Source organism: Antedon bifida, chromosome 1 (genome assembly GCF_963402885.1).
Source record: "Antedon bifida chromosome 1, ecAntBifi1.1, whole genome shotgun sequence".
NCBI classification, from domain to species: Eukaryota; Metazoa; Echinodermata; class Crinoidea; order Comatulida; family Antedonidae; genus Antedon; species Antedon bifida.
This window is the reverse complement of record NC_136226.1, coordinates 19,048,743-19,070,687: the sequence shown is the minus strand read 5'-3', so window position 1 is coordinate 19,070,687 and position 21,945 is coordinate 19,048,743. Positions and strand designations below refer to the sequence as shown.

Genomic DNA, 21,945 nt, shown 5'->3' with positions numbered 1-21,945 from the left:
CGTTCGATCGAGTCAATTATTGGACGTTATTTAAAGTTTTTATTGAAAGAGGTGTACAACTTTGAGAGTCCAATTATGGGTGTTCTATTGATGACTAAAAAGTTAATTGTCTCATTTACGCTGATGATGACATGGTTCTCAAGGTTCTTTCTCCTATTGGAGTCCAAAATCTCATTAATTTTTGTGAACTTTTTGCTACGAATTGAGATATTGTGTACAATACTTTAAAGTCCAAGTGTATGTTATTATGTCCCGTGTACGTCGTAAGTTACAAGGTATACCTAGTGTTAAGCTAAACCATACTGACCTTGAATTTGTTGACTGTATAACATACTTGGGTCATGTAATTTGTACCTATATGAATGATGATAATGATATTAAGAAACCGTATCGAACTCTGTGTATCAGAGCTAATACATTATGCAGGACATTCTCCAAATGTTCCGTTAAAGTGAAGTGTCAGTTATTTAAAACGTATTGTGTTAATGTATACTGTATAACTCTATGGAGTAAATTCAGTGAAGGTACTGTGAACTCATTTAGAGTTTGCTTTATTAACGGGTTACGAAAGCAACTGAAATTGTCTAGTTTTAATATTGCAAGCATGATGTTTGTAACGAATAACGTTCCCTCATTCTATGAATACTGGAGGAACTCTATACATAGTTTTAAGAACAGAATTCATGACAGTTGCAATAGTCTGATTCAAACCGTAGTTAACGTACTTCCACAATCTAACCTACATCAGCGTTGGTGCAAATTGGTATTTTAGGATATTGTAGGTTGGTTTTGTGGAAACAAATCGCCATCAAACATCAAGGACACAGGCTTTTTTCATTCGATAGCCACCAGGTTACCCCGTGTCTAGGACCAGCTTCCCAGACCATTGACAGATGCTGCAGTCCTAGAAAGCCCATCAGCCTTCATTAGAAAAGTTCACATTCATTTTGGTTCACTTTAACTGTATTTTGTCTTTATGTGTAAACTGACTTTGGGGTTGGGTCAACCGGCTCAGCTACAGTGATTAAGTTCACTTTGGTTGACTCTGGTCTCCTCAATTCCAGTTTTTTTTTGTTATGTATATACTGAAATAGACCGAATAAATAATGAAATGAAATGAAGTTGCTTATATTGTTGATTCACAAACGTGTTTAGCATTTAAAAACAACATTTTACTATACTTTTAGCAACTTTAATTTTTTTTTTGTAAATTAAGATTTTTAAGGGGGAGGCCACTAAATTAGCCACTAGCCTATCCGAGAGACTTATCTTCAAACTTTCATAAAATAATAAATAAATAACTAAATAATACTGCATTCTTCCAGTATATAATAATACAAATCTGTATTCTCTGATATAGGCTGTACTTCTACCAAATCAACAATCAATTATACAATGCCTGTTATGTTGTAAAATTTCTAAGAATGTTCGTAGTTTGTTTTATTCTACAAATTGATATTTTGCAAATAGGTCTCACATATTTAGAATGAGTTTTTGACCTGTATTGTATCTCATTGATCGTCCCTTTGTTTTATATTTTATATATATCTATATTTTATACACTGATCATTGTAAACCAGGGTGGAGAGAAGCAAGCGTAAGTAAAGTGTCTAAAGCTCTGTCTACACTATCAAACTGTGATGTGGCCAAATATGTAGTGATATGCCCAAATATGGTACTAATATGACATTATCGTGTACATATATGGGCACATCCAATTTTTTTGTCAAGTAAAGTCATATAATGTAGACAGAGCTTAAGGATACAAGCAATGCAACGGTGGATTCGAACTCACGATCAGTAGTGCCAAACCAATATGGGTTTTTTAAAACTTATTTTCATATTCTATGACATTGAAGTCAGTGAAGTTTCATTTTGTATACTTTTAAAATTATTTTGTTATAAATCGTCCAAGACTCATTATTACAATTCCAATAGGGACGTGAAAACTTAAATATAATGACATATTATTATGACAACAGTAATAATTATAGCAATAACTCATAATAAAAATATGATCTTACAAACATTAAAATACAGGTATTTATGAATAGAGATTACAAATGACATTATGGGTATTATTGTAATTAAGATATGATAATCATATACACTGTATAGTTGACATAATTATGGTAAAATAATAAAAAGATGGAAAAACGTTCTTTTATTGATATCCTTTTAAAAAGTGTATAGCTTAATAATAACAAGCATAAATCAGATATGTACGTTTTTTTGTTGAACTTATAATTGAATACTTTGTTCTGCTCCAGGCCTAATACTTGTAAGAATTATTTAAAAACTTTCAGTAAATGTGTATCTACAAATAGTCTCACCGGCACATTTCCTAGCGTCTACCAACTCCACTACGTCCGCCTGATGAAACTCCTCCTGACAAAACTCTCCTGTATTGTCCCTTTGTTCTATATCGTCTTTGGTACACTTGTTGTCTGTTACCAGTTCGGAATATGTGTCGTCGTTGTTGTTGTTGACGACGACTCTGTCCTGATCGAGTTCTAGGCCTATACATCATATAAAATGAAGATGATGCAAATGCAGAAGATACTTCTAATCCTCCATACTGTGGAACCCCCATAACTTCGTTACTTCCACTGCTACTAGCTTTCACCACTACTGGAACTCTTCGACGTGGGGCTGGTGGTCTTGTTAAAATGTCAAATTCAACTTCAGATATACCTGGTTCTGTTGTGGGTGGTGGCATAGGTGTTGTGATAGGCAGTGATTCTTCCGCGGGTAAAGAGGCTTCACCGACTGCATCAAATGAATCTGGATCTAGAGGCAACTCTTGAACAGGTATAGAAGCATCACCAACAGCATCAAAGGAGTCTTCTTCTGGAGATGATTCATCTCGGAAAGGACCCATGATATCTGCAGGAGGTCGTTCAGTTCCAGCCCCAGTAACTTTAAATGTAAATTTCTCCGGCTTGACAGTAGTTAAAGCAATAGTAGTTGGTTTAATCGTCGTTACAAATGGTGTTGTGGTGGGTTTAGACATTGGTGTCGTTTTGGCTACTCTGGGCTGTGGTGGTAGAGGTGGTAAGGGCTTCCTTGGGCATTTTTTACCTTTCTCAATAACATCCACAGTTACCCCTTTTTCACAAGCCTTCTTCTTAAGAACGCATTCTGATGGATATGATTTAAAGTCGGAACCACACACTTTATCCTTTTTAGCAGGTTTTGGACATTTCTTTGGACAAGTTTCAGGTTTAGCTTCCTGCGCTTGCTCTATGTCAACAAAAAAATAAGACAAAGGTAAATTTTCATTTGTATTAGTCTAAAAGCATAATAAATAATCAAATTTCAATTATAACAAGTTTTTACATATATAATGTAAAATAAAAACAAGATGTAATAATGTAGAAAATACCTTAATGGACAGAAAAGAGAGAGCAAAGCCAATATTATTTATAAGATAAATATAATTGCATTTAAATTAAGTTATAATTGTATCCGGGCCTATTATACATTTATATTATATATATTATTATAGTGTATACAAATATTATAAGAAAATCATAATTGTATCTGTATAAAAAGAAATGTCAAAAGAAAATTATATAAACATGTGTATAAACTATACATTAGTTATGGAAATATAACATAAGAACATTATGTTTGTATAAGAAAATAGATAAAAACATATTAATGAAAATATTATAGATATTCTATATGTAGTTTATGTATAAATGGAAAGAATAAATGTGGAACGCACCCACCAACGAGAAAAGAAAGTTTTTAAATATTGTTAATATTATTATCTTTATGTTTTTCAGAAACATTTTCATGCAAACCAAGAATCCTCACTCGATAGTGACTTAGTTCACTTTTGTGATATATGTCTCTTGTCTTGTTTTTTTATACTGTTTAAAATACTATTGAAAACGCGCCATTTTCCTGATCAGCTGCTGTTCTTTGCCCTTCCAAACTCCTAAAGACCTACCTTTTAATTTACACTTTTATCATCGCACATTTTTTCATCATTTTTGATTTTCATCTTTTCTCCTTTTCTGTTGATTGTTCATCGCTTAGGCGCCCTGCATTTTAGGCTATATTAAGTTGAACCCTATTATTATTTTATTTTTATTTAAATAAAATCACAATTGTGTGTGCGTGGGGGTGTGTATGTTTGAAATTTGTTGTAAAAAAACAGTCTTACCTTGAACGCATTTCCCATCATACGCCTTCGTTATTGGTGATTTGAATTTACAAGCTGCTCTGCGTAACTTGCATTCGTTGGAATACGTCATACCATTAACTCCACAAACCTGTTAGATAATTCATAAATGCACCAGTAAACGTTTTGTATAATTTGGGCGTACATCAGGTTTATATTTATTTCTTTAGGTAATTATAAACTGGATATTATCACTCGATTCATCAACTTCATAAAAAAAATGGTTATAGATCCTTCGAAGTTCGAGGTGTGGTGATAATTATTATTATTTTATCAATATTTTTTTAAATTATGTTAACTTCTAAATGTAACAAGTTTAATGTATATACTAACCGCTCCACGTCTTAGGTCATCCGGGCAATTTTTTTTTAGACTTTTACATGAATACGGATCCTTTTCTTTCTCTGCAATATGAAAATAATTCATATTAGGTTAAATCCTATTTTAAAGTCAGATAATGAGATAATTGCAAGTGTACTTCTGCCTCAATTGTAGTGGGTTTCAGTAATATTATTCTATTTAGTTAAAGTTTAGTTAAAGTGAAGTTCTCAAAAGATAAACTATTGGATAATATGAAGCTGTCGATTTGCGAAGCCTAGGAACTAATGACGTCATGTTAATTCATTGCGCTTGCGTGTACACTGTGACGTGGTTCCTCATTTGGTTCCTTGACACAGTTTTGTCTGATTGTATGGTCCAGGCGACGACTAACGACGACGAATATGGTCGTGGTAGGTCGTAGGTCCTAGGTTGCAAATCGAAAGCTTCCGAATAATGTCTGATCTGTTGAACCCACTAGCTTGGATTGCCATAACGCATGCTCCGTCTCGTAATTTCTCAATGACGACACCGGTTCTGCAGGCTGTTCGTCGCATGATGCACTCGTTTTCATAGGTCATTTGATCAGTTCCGCATACCTCCCCAATAGAAATCCGTCTAGGGCAAATGATGTTTAGAGACAAACATCTGAATATTCCACTCATAAATAAAGCTATAGAATATAAAATTAATTTCGTAAACTACAAAACATAATAGGGAGGTTTCGCAACCTTACGAATACGATAACGAAAACGGATACGTCATACATTTGTGAAATTTTTGAGCTGATCCCCATTTCATATTCGTAAAGCGTATTCGTGTTGACGAAAATCACCAGTCATATTCGTAACTACAAAACGAGTATAGTTTTTGATCTATTTTGCACATTTTGCATTTGAATTAGGAATGATTCATGATTATAATATAATTATAGATTTATTGAAAGTAATTTACTAAAGTAATTTACTAAAATGCCAGGTCAATTTAGATAAATAGCAGTTTTTAAAGTCCTCACTCGCTTTGATGTTACGCTAGGCCTAGGCAGCCAAGCACCAAGCAACACGTACCTGCGCTTCGCTCAAATTTACCGCAGTCATATTTTGGACGCGCCTCAATATTTCGTTGCCATGCGAAACTGATTTTTTTATGGCTTACGAAAACGAATACGTGTGCGTGACGTATCCGTTTTCGTTATCGTATTCGTAAGATTGCGAAACCTCTCTAATAAAAGCTTTTTTTAAAATCAGCATTCGTTTTCTGGTCTTTTGTTCTATGGTTAAGAAAAGATTAACTATGATGAGTAGTTTATCAAATACGCATTTATCAAATACTGTAGGCCCTAATTTCTTCTTGACATGATAGGCTAGCTTCTCCGCAAATCAAACATTGAATGGATTATTATTATGCGGAGATAATTTGATAAGTTGATGATTGGTTGAGAATGAAAGGCCTATGTCTTACTTGTCAAAAATTCATACTATCACATTATCAACCAGAAGAAAGCTTTGGCAGTAATTGTTATAATAGTATATTACATTTATATTTATACTTGGAAACATCGTCGCAAAATATAAGTAATGTGTGTGGTTATTTATTATTATCTTTCACAGCATTTCGCAGGATGGCAATGGATTTGGAAACTCAGACAAATACATATAAATAGTGTAAATGTTGAAAATCATTTTGATTACATTCAGACAACACCAACAAATCGCCTTCTATTTGTTGAAAGATTTGATAGCAAGAGTATCTTGTCTATACAGCATTTCAATCAGTTTATCTGTGGAATATTAATCGATAATTAACCGATACAAATTAACCTATAATTAATCAATATACTGCCTGTGCAAACGGGGTTTAACCGATTCCAATCGAGAAAAAGTAACCGATAATTATCATTCAAATCAGATAACTATCGGATAAATGCGATAATTTTAACCTTTGACCTGAAGGACAAATTGTTGCGATGTGAATGGGTCTCTGGTTATTTGGTAATTACTGATCATGCGCACATTATTGGTTAAGCAAAATTAATTTTGGAAACACGGCCTTAGTTCCCTCTAGGACTCAACACAAGGACATGAAACGCTAGTAATTTCACCAATCATGAGGCGGATCATCCGCCGAACTGTCGCTATTTATTGGTTAAATTACTTACGTTTTGTGCGTACGTTATGAAACTGCGCACTATAAAGATTAACATATTTAGACAATTGTACATTCCTAATTCACATTCTTCTTCAAGACATTGCAAAAGGTTGAAATGGTGACTTCACGGAAATAAACTGCCAATATGAAATGGTAATTGAAAGTCTGTCATGTCCTTGATTCTTTTTCTTTTTCTTTTTTTGGTGTGCCTGTATACTTTTTATTAATGTTCTAGTTCTATAGTGAAAGATGCTTGTAACGCGAGTAATCGTTAAAGAAACATTAACATCTTACGGGCTTTTGAATGCTTACGTTTTAGCTCTTTCTTGGCTGTATTTGGTGCTCTTGGTTCTGGTGTAGCGGGTTGCTCATCTTCCCAGTTTGACAGTTGACACTCCCCTGCAAATTGCACATAAAGTTCTGAATTTCCTAGTTCACATGCTAATTTAAAAAGTAGGCATTTTGAAGGATACGTTTTCCCGTCTGAACCACACACTTTCTCATAATACTTTGGTTTAGGACAAAATCCACACCTTGTATCTATAATAAAAAAGAAAATTACATTCAAAACAGTATGATAATGTATTATCCATTTCTAAATATTTATCTTTATAAACATTTTTCATGACAATAAAATCCTACCCGGTATCATTTTATTTGTTTTTGAAAATGTACATGCTTATTCGTTAATAGAATTATTACCATTCAGCCTTTAACTGTAGGACATTGATTTGATAATGTGAGGGTGTATGTGTCTGAAAACAAACTTAAATAAATGTTGTACATTGTATTGTTAATTTATTATGTCTAATTATAATAACTTCTTTCAAATATAGACATCTGAATACTTTGATTTGTATCTTGTCCGAAACCAGGCCCGAGTTTAATACTAGGCCTACAGGTTATGGGCTTATCACTAGGACGCCATTTTCGTTAAGGATTTAGGCTATTATAAACTAAACACATAGCCATAGCCTAAGCCCGTGTACTACCACCGGCCCACGGTAGAATAGCTCCACGAGCGAGAGAATACAAGTCATTAGTCATACGTTCACTTAACGTTTAAATGCCCTCTTATAACGTTCATACTGTATATATGTCGACAACAGTCGGCTACGACCCATGTGGATGTAACATTTGCACACGTTCACTTTAATCTGAAAGTCCCTATTTTGGGAAAGGGAGAAGGGGTGTGTGGATTAGTGTAAAATCACCCTAAAATAGTAAATTACATTAACAGTAGCCTATTCGTCGATTGTCACAAAACACAATGCAAGTATAAAATATATATTAAGTTTAAATTATGATAGCATTGGGTTTTATTTTTTAATTTAAATCACAACATAGTAGTAAACAAGAGCTACTTATAGAAATAACAGAAATCATACCGGTTGTGAAATACAAATAATGTATGTTTATGAGTTGGACGGTGATGAGAGTTCATGAGTTGAAAAATGGAATTCTCTATTTTTAACGTGGCGAAGTCGAGTTGAAAATGGCACTCAATTTTTCATCGAATGAAATTCAATGAATACAAAACATTCATTATTTTTTATTTCATACTTTAGAAACCGAGTAGAGAACAGTTATAGGCCTACTGACGGCGTTTGGAATTTAACTCGAATTCCAAACGCGATCAGTCAACAACGTCGGGTGACAACATTCCCAAATTGTTTACAGAAAGCTGATTACGTGAATTAAAGCACATTGATTATCAGAAAAGAAGAAATGTATTAAATTAAATTGAACGATATCTCTTTTGATTGAAACACCACAATTGATTGTAAACGATTTTGACTTTTAAAATTGATTGATGATTTGTTCAATTACGGCAAACGTTTTTTTTTCGGCAGTTGAATATAGTATGTATATAAGGACTTATATTTGAATGAAATTGTGATATCGTTTCCCCAAATACAAATGTCTGCATTTCTTATTTAATTCATTTTTTATAATGTGGTATTATCAACTGATCGTACATAGGCCTACAAGTGTTCTTGAGTCACAGATTTGCGCACCACATGTAATTTGGAAATCCGGGTGACAACGATAGCAGACGTCTCAAGACTGCAAATTCCAGGCGGAATTCATATGAATTTCTGTCTATTTTACAGGATTTCATTTTTAGCAAAAGGTTGAACTACAATTATGTTGGTACGAGTAGGAATACCGTAGTTTGGGGATTGCATTGGTTTTACACATCAACAATTCGATATCATATCATATTTCAGTTGATTTATAACCACGCTTATGTAGAATGTTATAGAAAACCAAGTACAATTACTAATATGTTGGCTGAAGTAAACAATTGTTTAATGATTAAAATAATAATACTATTGTGCTTCATAAGCTTAGGTTGAATTTTGTAATTACTACTGTAGAGTAGCTTTTGCGTCAGGCGTTTGAGTAATTGGTCAGATGTTTGCCCTACTCTGACATAATTTGTACTTTAGGCTATACTAAGTACATTGACAATTTTTAAAAAGGAGTCTGAAGATCACTAGCCTGGCGTCCATACATTACGCTTACGTCGATGGCTAGGTGTTAGGTTGAATAAAGTATGCTTTCACGGGCACTAAGGCGTGATGAAGACATCCACCATTCTGTCAAGCGTTTTAAGCTGTCTACTCTATCACACTAAATTCAAATTCAAATTCGACAAACATTTATTTCATTAAATGCCATATATATAATACAGAGCATAAAAAGAAGTAGAAGTAATCCTGTATCAGTTGGCTCTTAACATGGGTAAACAAAATAATAAGTACAATGTACAGTGAGATATGAAGCATCAGTAATAATACATAATAAAATGAAATAAGATATTCCTTTGATTAATACACAATATTTGTTGTCACATAAAGTTTGATGGTCATAGTGTAGATAGAGCTTTAACGAATCTAGTTTCATTCTTGTGTACTGTAATTGTTTCTCTGTTCAATCTTATCTAAACGACTTATCTTGTTAATTCCTACTAATCTTAAACAAACTTTCAAATTTGTACAATAGCATCAGGGACCGTGGTACAGTAGTAATAGCCATACAACACTATTCATTCTTTTGAGACCTTGTAGAATGCAGCCGAAGTGCAAACTTACGGATCTTGTTAATGCATTAATAATTTCAATGCCTTCAGATCCTTACCTGATTGGATTATGATATTTCATTCAATGGGTAATTCAAAACGAAAGAAACATGCATCGTCCCACCTCTCCTTCTAAACGAATTATTAAATTAAAATTAAAATCAAAACAAAATATTTGAGGAATATTTTGTAATGAAGCATGCAAATTGTTTGCAGGAAAAGCAGATGTTTATTATGAATTTTAAAATACGCCAATCTTCCGTGGAAGCTTGCCAGAATATCAACACTCATGGACGACGAGAAAGTGATGACTCATCGCGGAAGGGTAGAAAACGGGTTATGATCGTGCAGGTTTGGCAAAAAAAAAATACGCCTGAGGAAGATATATCAATTTAATCAACTTAGTGTATTTAAATGATTTATATATGCAATGATGAAAGGCTAGTGTTGCTCGAAAGCTCTGTTAATTTTTCTGGCTCTTTTACTTTACCGTTTTGATTTAGATTTTTGCTTATTTTATTTTGTATCTCCATTGAGATCCCATGGATACCTCTATGGAGATCCAGCCACTGACACCCACAGCATTGTCATTATTGCCTTTGCCTTTATATATAAATAAAGATGAGGAATCTGTGAGAAACAACCGAGATTCGAACCCGAAACTTTTGCTTGATTGCATTTTGCAGATGTCCTAACCCGACTACTGGGGCTTTCATAGTGTTGTTCAAACTTGATTGGATAGCGACTAAAACACTCTTGGCGTGGTACGGCGGAACAGCACTAGTTCCTCTATTGTACGCATGCGCACCAGAGATCAAATAGATACGGCCTCATCTTTCAGTATTTTATTCACGAAGCCTGATCTACTTTTATATATAACACCACAGGCCCGGTGATATACTGAAAATGTATTAATTAATTTGAAACGATATGAGAGGAATCTGTGTATATACTAATAATTATTCTATCCATTTTATCAATATATTATCTTTACAAACCAAGACATCTTTCTTTTATTTCTACTTGATGACTTAAGGTTACCAGGATTTAAAAATAATATTTATTTGAAGGATCATCGTAACTGAAGTACGTATATTAATTGAGTGCCGTTTTACAAAAATTAGAATTCTAATGGTGAAAAGAAATCGTAAAACATATGTAAAAAAAATGATGGAATATTCCAAATGTAAAATAGATTGTTCGTATTTAATAATTAATAGGGTTTCACATGTATCTCCTACCTCCTACCTAGTACCATATGTATACCATCATTTTTTGTCTTGTGTTACTTTTATTTCAATTCTCTGTTATGAATATATTATATATGTACATTTGTGACAATTAAATATTTTCTTTCATTTGTATGTTACACAAAGATTCTTACAATGTTCAAATTACTAAATTAAAAATACATGCATAGGAATATTTAAGATATTAATTAAAATGTATAACTAAAAATATGGCAATAAAAGACGTGATTAAAATGGTACTTATAACTGTGTCTATCTTGTTTGTGTTCGGGTGAGAGAGGCTATAAACTGAAGGGGAGTATATACCATAACTTCTTAATCTATAAGTGATACAAATGAGATACTGTAATACCAAATATTCCTATGATACTGGAATATTGTAGTAAGTGAAGATATAGCACTGGAAATCGGATATCATTGTATAACATGGCTTATTTCACGCAGTGTTTCAACTTTCTGGAAACTTCAAGTAAGTTGGTTTATTTACAAATACTTACAATAGGCCTAACAAAAAATAGAGGTAAATATTAATAATAATGCTTGCAATATTTACAGAGGGCGTTATGTGGATTAATTGCTAAAAACCGAGAAGCATTGAGCTCAGGTACTCCAAGCAGTCGCTTTTAAATGGTTCGTGTTCTTTATATACTGAGTAGTCCCAAATGTTTTTAAAGTGTTTGTAAGTCGGTGGTAATAATATTTGTTTTGGCCTAACCATATAACAATACTCACTGTGTTGAGAACGACTAATGCAGCCGAAGTACAAGCTTTATGGTGATTTTTTTTATAAGTTAGAACATCATTTTGTTTTTTTTTACGAAATTGTGATGTTTTGGGTGACAATAACAGCTGTAACTATTTTATCGGACGAAGCTACTATTGAGATTGAAAATGATGTGTTAGACCTCGAGTTGACAATTTTCAATGCGTGATAATATTTGATTTTTAACTTGCAAAATAATGATATTCTACTGCGCTGGAACTTTATTTCCCAAGAGATTTCATTCACAATTAATTTCCCAGTGGAACGTGAAAAGGTAATGCCTTTGGAGGAAAAATCAATTACTTTGTCTGGGTATTTCTTGAGAAGATGACGACATTATGCTTTTAGGAATCACATAACCATGAGTCAACATAAACGTCTGTCGTAAGTGGACCTACATTATAATGTAAATATCCTTCAATACTGATGTCCTTAGAAATATAATGTTATACTAAATGTTTCAAGAATGACAAATAACTATGGCATTTTTTTTAAATTTGAAATTCATTGTATTGGGTATAATATTTAATAGTATCTTCGGAATGATATGTATATGAAACTATAGGCCTAATGGCAATAAATCCATACAATTCAACTGCGTTACTTTTTCATCTGTATAATTTTTCTGAAACGCTATTTAAATAAATGGTATAGGCCTACAGGTTGAATGTTTTATATATTAGGCTACAACGTATACTTACAGGATGAATTATATTAATGTACATGATAATAGCATAACTATGGAAGGCTGACACCGTTTTTTATTCATTTTAATTGGCTGTAACTGACAAGCCATTGCTTCTACTAGTAGGTCTTAGACTCAGCATTGTGTTTCTTATAGCTTCGAGATCAGCAGTGGAGGTGTTAAAAATGTCAAAGCATGACCTACTTGTAACTAATTGGGCTTATGTTACTTATATCAATTTGTGGTGTATTTCCTCTGCCTAAATCAATTAAACTTTTTCTCCTCCATAATACGTTACTTAGACGTGCATTTGTCAAAAACACCCTTTCTCCTTTTTATACTAGGCTACACATATCAATTACCAGCATTAGTTTAAGTTAGATAATTCGATTTACACCAAGAATGATGGCCACCTATTATATAATCACCATTTTATATAAGACCTATCTTAAAGATAAAACTTTGTTTATTTTTAGAGGATAATACAGTATCGATTGTGATAAATAAGTTGATCATTGTTAATACTTGATTATGTTCTTCTTGATGAACATGTATGAATGTAAATTCTATAATTTATCCTACGTGATCCTATGTATATACTATTCACATTTTGATGGACTGTTTATTTCTGTTTTGATGATATACTGTAATTCTGTATAAAAATAACAGATACAAATAGATGGGGACGAGGCCATATAGTGGTGGTACGTCATTGGAAGAGGTGATAGAAGATTTTGACCGTTATAATAATAATGATATCTAGGACTATAGATAGTAATATCAATGCTGATTATAATAATTATTCCCGAATTTTGTTCAAATTTATTCCAAGCTTTGTAAATAGTAACATTACCATGACAATATAGCGTTAGTGAATCGTTCATTTCAATTTCAAAGAATATTGACTGACGTTAGTTTTTGTTTGAATTAACGCATCGTTGATAGAAAATGAATAGTCATGTTCCCTACGGTTTATCTAGTTTCCCACTCTTCTGTAAATGCAATCGTTGAGTTTCACTTTGCAGGATATAAATATAAGTTATTCTTTATAATAACGAAAATAAACATATCAGTATCGTTATATAAAAGTGTCTATTTATTAGATTAAATATTTAAAATACGATATTCCTTATGGGTGGGGGTGATAAGGGCCTCTTGGTTTATTATATTTTGTATGTCTGCTTGTTCTGTATTTTATAATACACTATACTAACTCCTGACCCTAGTCTCCGATTTCCTTCTATAATTATAAATAAACAGTACAAAATATATCAAAATGCATTTGCTTCATATTCTGTTGCCATGTCGGATTTGGTAAACCATACACCAGAATGAACCCTTCCGAGACTACGTGCAGAGCGACTTGGGTCGCTCCTTGTTTTCCCATGCGAATGAGTCACACGAGTTGGCGGAATTAAAGTGCAATAATCGTAAACTGTAGAAGTTTAAATGTGTAGTATTTATAAACGAGACCAGAAATCAATTTTGTGAATGTTAAGACAGCTTTTAGGAGTGTGGGCCGATTTTAGCATCTTTTTAATGACTTTAGACCTTTATATCGTAAACTAATAGACATCAATCGAAAATGTTTTAAAATTTACCAAGCTTTGCATATAGACAGAAGAAAATCACATAGTAGAAAATTTGTCTTTATTTATCCAAAATTGTGTTCAAAAATTACCTTGGCCATTTACAGAACCCAGTCCAACAACCAAGATTCCTAAAAATACTGATAGTAACCAACTATCGTACGCCATCGTAATCGTCGTACTCTAAAAAAAAAAGAAAATATAAATAAAGACACAAGCATACGAAATGTCATATTTTTGGATTATTCATTTGAAAAAATCTGAACAAGCCTTGGCTTAATGCGTCCTCCTCACACAATTATCTATATATAAATTATGGTTAATTCTGACATAGGCGAGCACAATGCAAAAACTTCGGTACAAATCTCCGCCTTGGATACCTACCTTATCTATCTCAGATGTACGCAAAACGTAGATTTGATAACATTAATGTGCAGTTCGACGCTATTTTTCCATATTTCTATCTTAGCAAGATATCATAAAGAGTTTTTTAACAACATTTATGATTTCAACAGTAGATTTTCTACTCAATTTCAATTCTTGGCGGTCAAGTAATTTCCGGGTTTATGATAAGTTCACCTTGCAGCAACATGGTTTCAACTATTTTCTCTCTTTTATACACAAGGGAGCAGTTAAAATAATAGATTTGACCCTAAAGGTGACTGGAAACAGGCACTTTCCATCAATCAATACAGTGTCCCTTTGGAAGACGGAAGAAAAAAACAGATACTATAGAAGGACTGGAGCTTAAGTTGGCCATTAGTCATAGCCATTTTAGTTTTTTGTTTATTTTAGGAACGGACCGCGCGTGTGAAAGGTACAGTAGTTAAAAAATAAAAATTATACTGCAAATTAATAAAGATCAAATTAAATATACGCCATAAAGAATCGGAATATATTGTGGGGAATAGTATTATAAAATTACATAGGGAGATTTGATGATAAGACATTAATCGAGTGAAATCCCGATAGCTGAGTTTTATTAAGTAAGCTGGCAGGAATAACTGTAGGCTATCTGTGTCCTGTTAGGACCGAGATGTCTGCCCATGTTGCAAGCCGTAATGTCTTCTTTCTTGGGCCGAAACGGCCCACTCTGTCACGGCAGTTAGTTTCAAAAGATGTTTAAATTAAATAATGTATTATCACTTATTAGGATAATATTTATTTGAATAAACGCCTCTCCAATAAAACATCACTTTGAATAATAATCCCCCCCCCCCCCCCAACCCAACTATCTAATAAACGTCCATCCCATCCACATTTATAATAACACAATTATACTATTTGTAGTAGAATTCATCGCACTATTATCTACAATTTACCAAGCATTTGTTATTCTTTTTTACCACTTTTTATATCTATTAGATAGAGGATTTCATTTGATTATAAATGTTACCATATTATTAAAACTAAAAAATTTAACATATATCCCTCGAATAAGCCCTTCACTCAAATGAACTCCGCCTCCCCACCTCCGCCCTATAAGGGCCCTACCAAATAATAAAGACTATACTTTAAAATGTTATTAATCATCTAAGACACTGTGAAACAGAATAGTTTAGTTTTACGAATGTCAAGCATTTTCAATAATGGTAACCGACAGAAAACGTAAAAGAAGAACATTATCATTCCGAGAACCATCGTCTACACTTCCTAGAGGGGGAGCGAGCGAAGCGAGCTCACCCTCTAGTATTTATTAATTTATGTTCTGTATATTCTGTATATTGTATTGTGTGAAACAATAAACTTTAACTTGAAGTAATAAGAAATCCATAAAAAAACAAGGCCAACAGCCATTAAGTCGCGTGCTATGCATAGTGATACCGGACCGACAGACAGACCGACAGACCGACAGAACGACCGACATAGTGAACTATAGAGTCGCGACTAAAAAGCAAGATAATTTTAGTTAGGTCGCATACTATTTTTCTAAAAACCTGTATAAGCATTTATAGGTTCATGGTATAAGTAGGTATTTTTTAGAACATAATCGTATGTGTTCTTTTTGTTCTCTCTCCTCCTCTCTCTAAAAGAACAAAATGTACTGAAGAATATACATTTCTTTAAATTTAACATTTCTATAAATATTGTGTTCTTTACAGCAACAACAATACGGTTCAATGAAAGCGTTACTCATAGTGTAATAATGCATTTTAGGTTTAACGACAGACATTGTCAAGTCTAAATAATTGTCAAATCAGACAAGCAGTATAGTTCCAGTTTAAATAGAAGATCTCTCTGGATAAATTCCAAAACGTCTGTTTTGCTTTAGTGTTGTCATTCATTATTATGCGGTTGGTTTGTAGTTAGCCATTGTATCTTCTTCGCGTTAACGTCACTTAATTTTATAAAACATATTTTAATAGATTTAAATAAGGCATTTAGTAGGTATAATTGTTTTTATTGGTTTAAAGTTAGCCTAATGTATTCACACTGGAGGAATTATAATTCCATTTAATATTTTGTATTATTTAAAATTAGGCCTATAATCATTTTGTATCTATATCTAATTTGTTATTTATCTTTTGTGGATTTTAAATATTATTATTCTTTCTTTTTTAATAGAATGAGACTATAGGCTTTCTGTGGAAACATAGATTTTGGAAAACTCATCATCAACTGTCAATCGTTGACCTGTATAAGTCGATTTCCTTTTAATAAATTATGAATTCGAATGATGACGACATAGAAGAGAGACTTATAAATTAATATAGATGTGTATCTGTCGACAGTTGTCCTAACAGATCAGCAGAAACAAACAAAAAACCATATTGGACCATTTACGGTGGGCTGTCGACACGAACGGAATGGAAATCGTGTCTGCGTGGCGTTCAGCGCCAACTGACCCACGCAGTTTGCGCAACTAAATATGGACATGAGATTGCTTTCACTTCTTTTTCATAACTGGTCGAATTGTTAAAAGGCCGCAATTTATTTTTACTTATTCATCCGCTATGACTGGTTTATTCTAATAATTCATACATCCAACAAATCAATACTGAGTGCGCACGGGCTTCCTCTTATAACGTATTAGTAACAGAATGATTATATTGTTATAAGCACATATTTTTTAAAGAAAGTACTGTATTTAAAGAAAACATTTTAAAGAAGAATTAAGTAACTGAAAAAGCAAAGAATTGTCGTACACATTTTCCCCCAAAAAATATTTAAAAATCGAGCATATTAAACACTGTGTACACTGAGGGTAATATATCTTTATAGTGATTGGTAACATAAAATTTGAAAAACAAGATTGTTTAAAGAAACATTACATTTAAGAAGAAATCAATTTAAAAGTAGCAGTTCTATTTCGTCCACATTTTTTCTAAGAAAAAACCCAAATAATACCATATTTATATTTTCCAACATAATTTTACAGGTCTCGAACGTCATGAATCGACAATGGTCATGGTTATTAGCCTAATTCATTAAAAAAAAATAAAAACAAAAACAACATTGACATTTCCTAAAGGTGTTTAGTTGTTCACACTTTTCCGTGTCATTATTATACGTAAATAAACCTCTATAGAACAGCTGTTAACACCTTGTTAGATTGTGTCCAGTATCAGTATTTTTTCACGATTTCAAAATAAGAACAATTTTAACAATTGTTGATATGGGTGACCATTAAGAGCAACACTCGTTTTCCTGTCACCCATGGTGCTGAAACATTACAGACAACATGAAGACAAAAGGTGCAATACAATTAAAAATAATGTAACACTCTTGTGTTGAAGTAAATAATATGTATTACATAGATGGTAACATTAGATGATGTTTCCTTTTATATGAATTTAGTATAAGTATTGTAATATTACATCTTTAAATAAAGTTAACATAAAGATTACATATATTTACTGGTACATAGCAACAATCTGAGTGTCTTCTTTTAAATTTAAATGTTATTAAAATATCTATACTTTTGCTATTTTATAATATTAATAATACGTAAAGAAAACTCGAAAAACAAGTTAAAAAAACATTTTAAAAACTTACCACACAATCTAACTTGAATCCCTACTTCTATGTCCCCCGTCTTTGCGGTAAGCTTTTAGACTTAAACTTTCCAAAATATAAATACAGGATTATATATATTTGAAAATCTTGATTGCAGTGTAGTTTACAACTTATTTAACAGTCAAACACATATAATCAAATGACCAAGCTCACGCAGCAAATAGAAAGTTGTTTTTTTTTTAATTTTGTATCCTGTACATGCGCAGTTCGTAAAAGAAATTATGTTATTTTGAGTTGAAGCAAGTTTATCATCCACGATCAATTGCATATTTCACAGGCCTAGCCTATCATCCTGGTGAGTCTCTGGTTTCTCCACCTCTTCTCTCACCCACTCTCACTCAGATCTCCCAAACGCATTTTATTTGTGGTTGATCGTTATGACTCGATCATGTTTTATGAAAGAGTATATGTTGGGCATACATGGTTATATTAATTGATATAAGTTCACTCTTAATTAGTTTATGTGGTGGCCTAATATAACAAATATTTGTTTTACTAATAAAAATAATCCAAATATACATGTGAAATATGGATAAGAAATATGATATGATTGCAAACGTGTTGATGGCGATCCTTCTTTATTTTGAATTCGAACATTCAGAAATTCCTTTCATGTGGTTTTTATAAATATGTTGGAAAAAAGAAGGAATTCTGAAGGAAATGTCTTTTTTATGTTCAGATCAGTTATATCCATTAGTTATATCAGGGGAGAGAGAAATCACTCTTTACTGGTTTTTTATTTTATTTTTTTATTTATATTCTTAAAGAAGAGACAGTGAAGCTTAAAAAACGATATTCATCTCTTAAACACAAGTAAAACACAATTAAAATAAAAAATATTGAAAATTGGAGATTTGATATTGAAATGTATCTCATTATGGCAAATATTTGCAATTTTGCAAAAGGTCAGTGACCTTTTGAACTCTACTGACCTTAAAAATGGTTCGATTAATTTTATTCAAATTTTATATGATTAAAAAACATGAATGCTACACAACGACACCAAGATCATACTAATTAGATGTTTGACTCTTGGGTTATTGCTATTATTGTTACCCCCTACCCCAAAAAATGTATTTTTATTGCAATTTTTAACAATAAAAAATAACAATTTGTATATAATGAACTGCAATTTTTATCTTGTTAACATATATTTTCTTATTCAATATGTCAGTAAGCACAAGTAAAACACAATTAAGATAAAAAATATTGAAAATTGTAGATACGATATTGAAATTTATCTATATTTTGGGAAAAATTTACATTTTGCAAAAGGTCAATGACCTTTTGACCTCTACTGACCTTAATAATCTTCCGATTAATTTTATTTAAATTTTAAAAGATTTTAAAAGATGTATGCTACACAATGTTACTAAGATAATACTAATTAGATGTTGGATTCTTGGGTTATTAGGATAAATGTTACCCCCTACCCCAAAAAATATTTGAAGATAAAACACTGATGATCATTACAAATGACGCAAGTACATACAATGCATCCCTATATTTTTCTTGTTAACATCGATTTTTTCACTCTATATGTCCGTGGGAAGAAAATGATACCAAAGAAGTTTAACTGTGGGGGGGGGGGGGGGGGGTGCACGGTAACCCCCTCCAGCCCATGGACTATATGGGATAACTATTTATGCCATTTATGTCTTTGTATTGTGGTCAATAAGAACAATAACATTATTATCACGATATTATTGCTCTTACTAAAACTGACGTCATCTGATTCATTGTGAAAATATTTTCATGAAAGACAGCATAGGCCTAAATGGTTATCCTACAGTTCTAGATTGAAAATGTAATAAAGAATTCTAAGGTTATTAATGTACTGTATATACCTATATAAACACAAATGTTTGTTTCTTATTAAGATCTACCTTAAGTAGGCCTACTTCTTTTTATGTTACAATTACAATTTGCAACACTGTACATAATTCGAACTTCAAATAGTTCTAGTTGTGTTTCTCATTCTAATTCAACATTAGTGTCCTTATCAAATTTAAAAAGTACATATCACATCGCACATAAGATACATTGTTCTACGACTGTAAAGCAGAGTGACGATTGGACCATTTGCGGTATAAATTGTTGCCACGTCATCCGGTCTTATACTGGTATATTTCTGTAAAAAAATTATTAACGATATGATAGAAATGTGTTTATGATATGATGATGCTAAAAATGCTGTGTTCCAATTAAAAGAGGGATAAATTATATTTTGCTTAAATTGTCAGTGTAGTAGGCTACATCTTAGCTTCATAAAACTACAGACAGGCATGCAATATCAAATGGCGATTAATAAAAATAATATGGGATTATATTTAGCAGTATTAAGATCCTATCATATAACTATAACATAGAAATGAATACATATTACAATACTCTAATAATGACAAGAGGTATACATTAATCAATACGTATTTATTTTATTTTACGAATATTTTGATATTCAAGGTAATAGCTATATTTTAAGTAACGTATTTAAACATCAAAACTATAAAGAAGTGGTAGTGTTATGCGCGATTTGAACGATCACTCAGAGGTATTACAAGAGGAGATGAATATATAGGCCAACAGTACCGGTTCACTCAATGGCAAAACGGTGATGTAAAAACTTGCATATATATCAATTGTACGATTTGTAATCAACGAAAACATTTTAAACTAACCTAAAGTTTAAAAATAGAAAATCTTACCAGCAAAATAATAACAAGCAACATTAACTGAAGAGCAAGATGATAGCAGTTACCAATTCAAAATTCAAATGGAGACTTCCGTCGTTAGGCAAAGTACAGTTAAGTGAATGGAATGTGACCTAGGTTCTCCCATTAGAGTAATTAATGTCACTCGTAGTGGCTAAAACAATATAATTAATAGTTTTTATCAGAGGAGGGCTCTCTGTATTCTGGTTCCCTGGTTTTAGTTATATGGTATACCTGAGTACATCTCACTGAAGAGTCCTTAATTACAAATGTTAACTCCAACTACACGATGCTTCTATTTGAGTCGATGTCCAAGAGTTGGGATGACGTATGGAATCCAACCGAATGTGTAACTATCAGCCAATTATAATATGTTTGACGTTTGGATGACGTTGGATCAACAACTTGCAGATGATGTAGACATGCACCTATTTTTTTTTCAAACTTCAAACGTTGGGTCGACGTTAGAATTATACACATTGTTAGCCGATGTCGGCGCAACGTGAAAAAATGACTATAGTGCGTACGGTCGATTTGCTAACGTTGATCCAACGACTATGGAGACGTTAAATCAATGGAAATTTGTCAAATTGCCAACGTTGCGACGACGTTTGAACATGTCAAGTAGATGACATTAGACAGCACTTGTTTTTTGTAAAAATCCAAACGGTGGGCTGACTTTAGATTTCCTACGCAATTGTTAAAACTATTAGCCGACGTCGGCGCAACGTGAAAATATGACTATTATTGCGTCGACATTTGCTAACGTCGAAACAACGACTACAGCGACGTTAAATCAACAGGAATTTGCTGACTTAGAAAATTGTATGTATTTCCAACGTTTCGACAACGTTTGAGTTTTGACAACTTTTAGCCAACGTTGGCGCAACGTGCCCACGATTGTTCGACGTTGGACTGAGGTTGGATCAACATGTATGACGTTAGACATGCACCTATTTTGTGTTAAAATTCCAACGTCGGGTCAACGTTAGAATTCCTACACAACTGTTACAACTATTAGTCGATGTCGGCGCAACGTAAGAAAATGACTAGGCAGCGTCGACATTTGATAACGTTGAGCCAACAACTAATAGCGACGTTAAATCAACGGAAATTTGCCGACTTAAAAATTTGTAATACAATGTCAAATTGCCAACGTTGCGACAACGTTAGAATTTGGACAAGTG

General features: G+C 32.6%; 1 protein-coding gene across 2 annotated transcripts in view; it reads right to left on the bottom strand.

Annotated features, from left to right (window-relative positions):
• LOC144844692 (uncharacterized) overlaps positions 1–18,168 on the bottom strand; it is a 276,862-nt gene extending 258,694 nt beyond the window's left edge. The window contains exons 1-7 of one of the 2 annotated variants that reach the window (XR_013612459.1): positions 18,027–18,168; positions 14,123–14,213; positions 6,971–7,198; positions 4,989–5,183; positions 4,526–4,596; positions 4,175–4,283; positions 1,978–3,243 (exon numbers count right to left, since the gene is read on the bottom strand). Coding sequence is in view for 1 of the 2 variants with exons in the window: in XM_078701721.1 (XP_078557847.1) it covers positions 2,345–3,243; positions 4,175–4,283; positions 4,526–4,596; positions 4,989–5,183; positions 6,971–7,198; positions 14,123–14,198 (1,578 nt within the window). In the remaining variant the exon portion in view is untranslated. Of the gene's footprint in view, positions 1–1,209; positions 3,244–4,174; positions 4,284–4,525; positions 4,597–4,988; positions 5,184–6,970; positions 7,199–14,122; positions 14,214–18,026 lie in introns of those variants that run through there. The other variant, XM_078701721.1, reaches the window with a different exon arrangement.
• Positions 18,169–21,945: the final 3,777 nt, after the last annotated feature.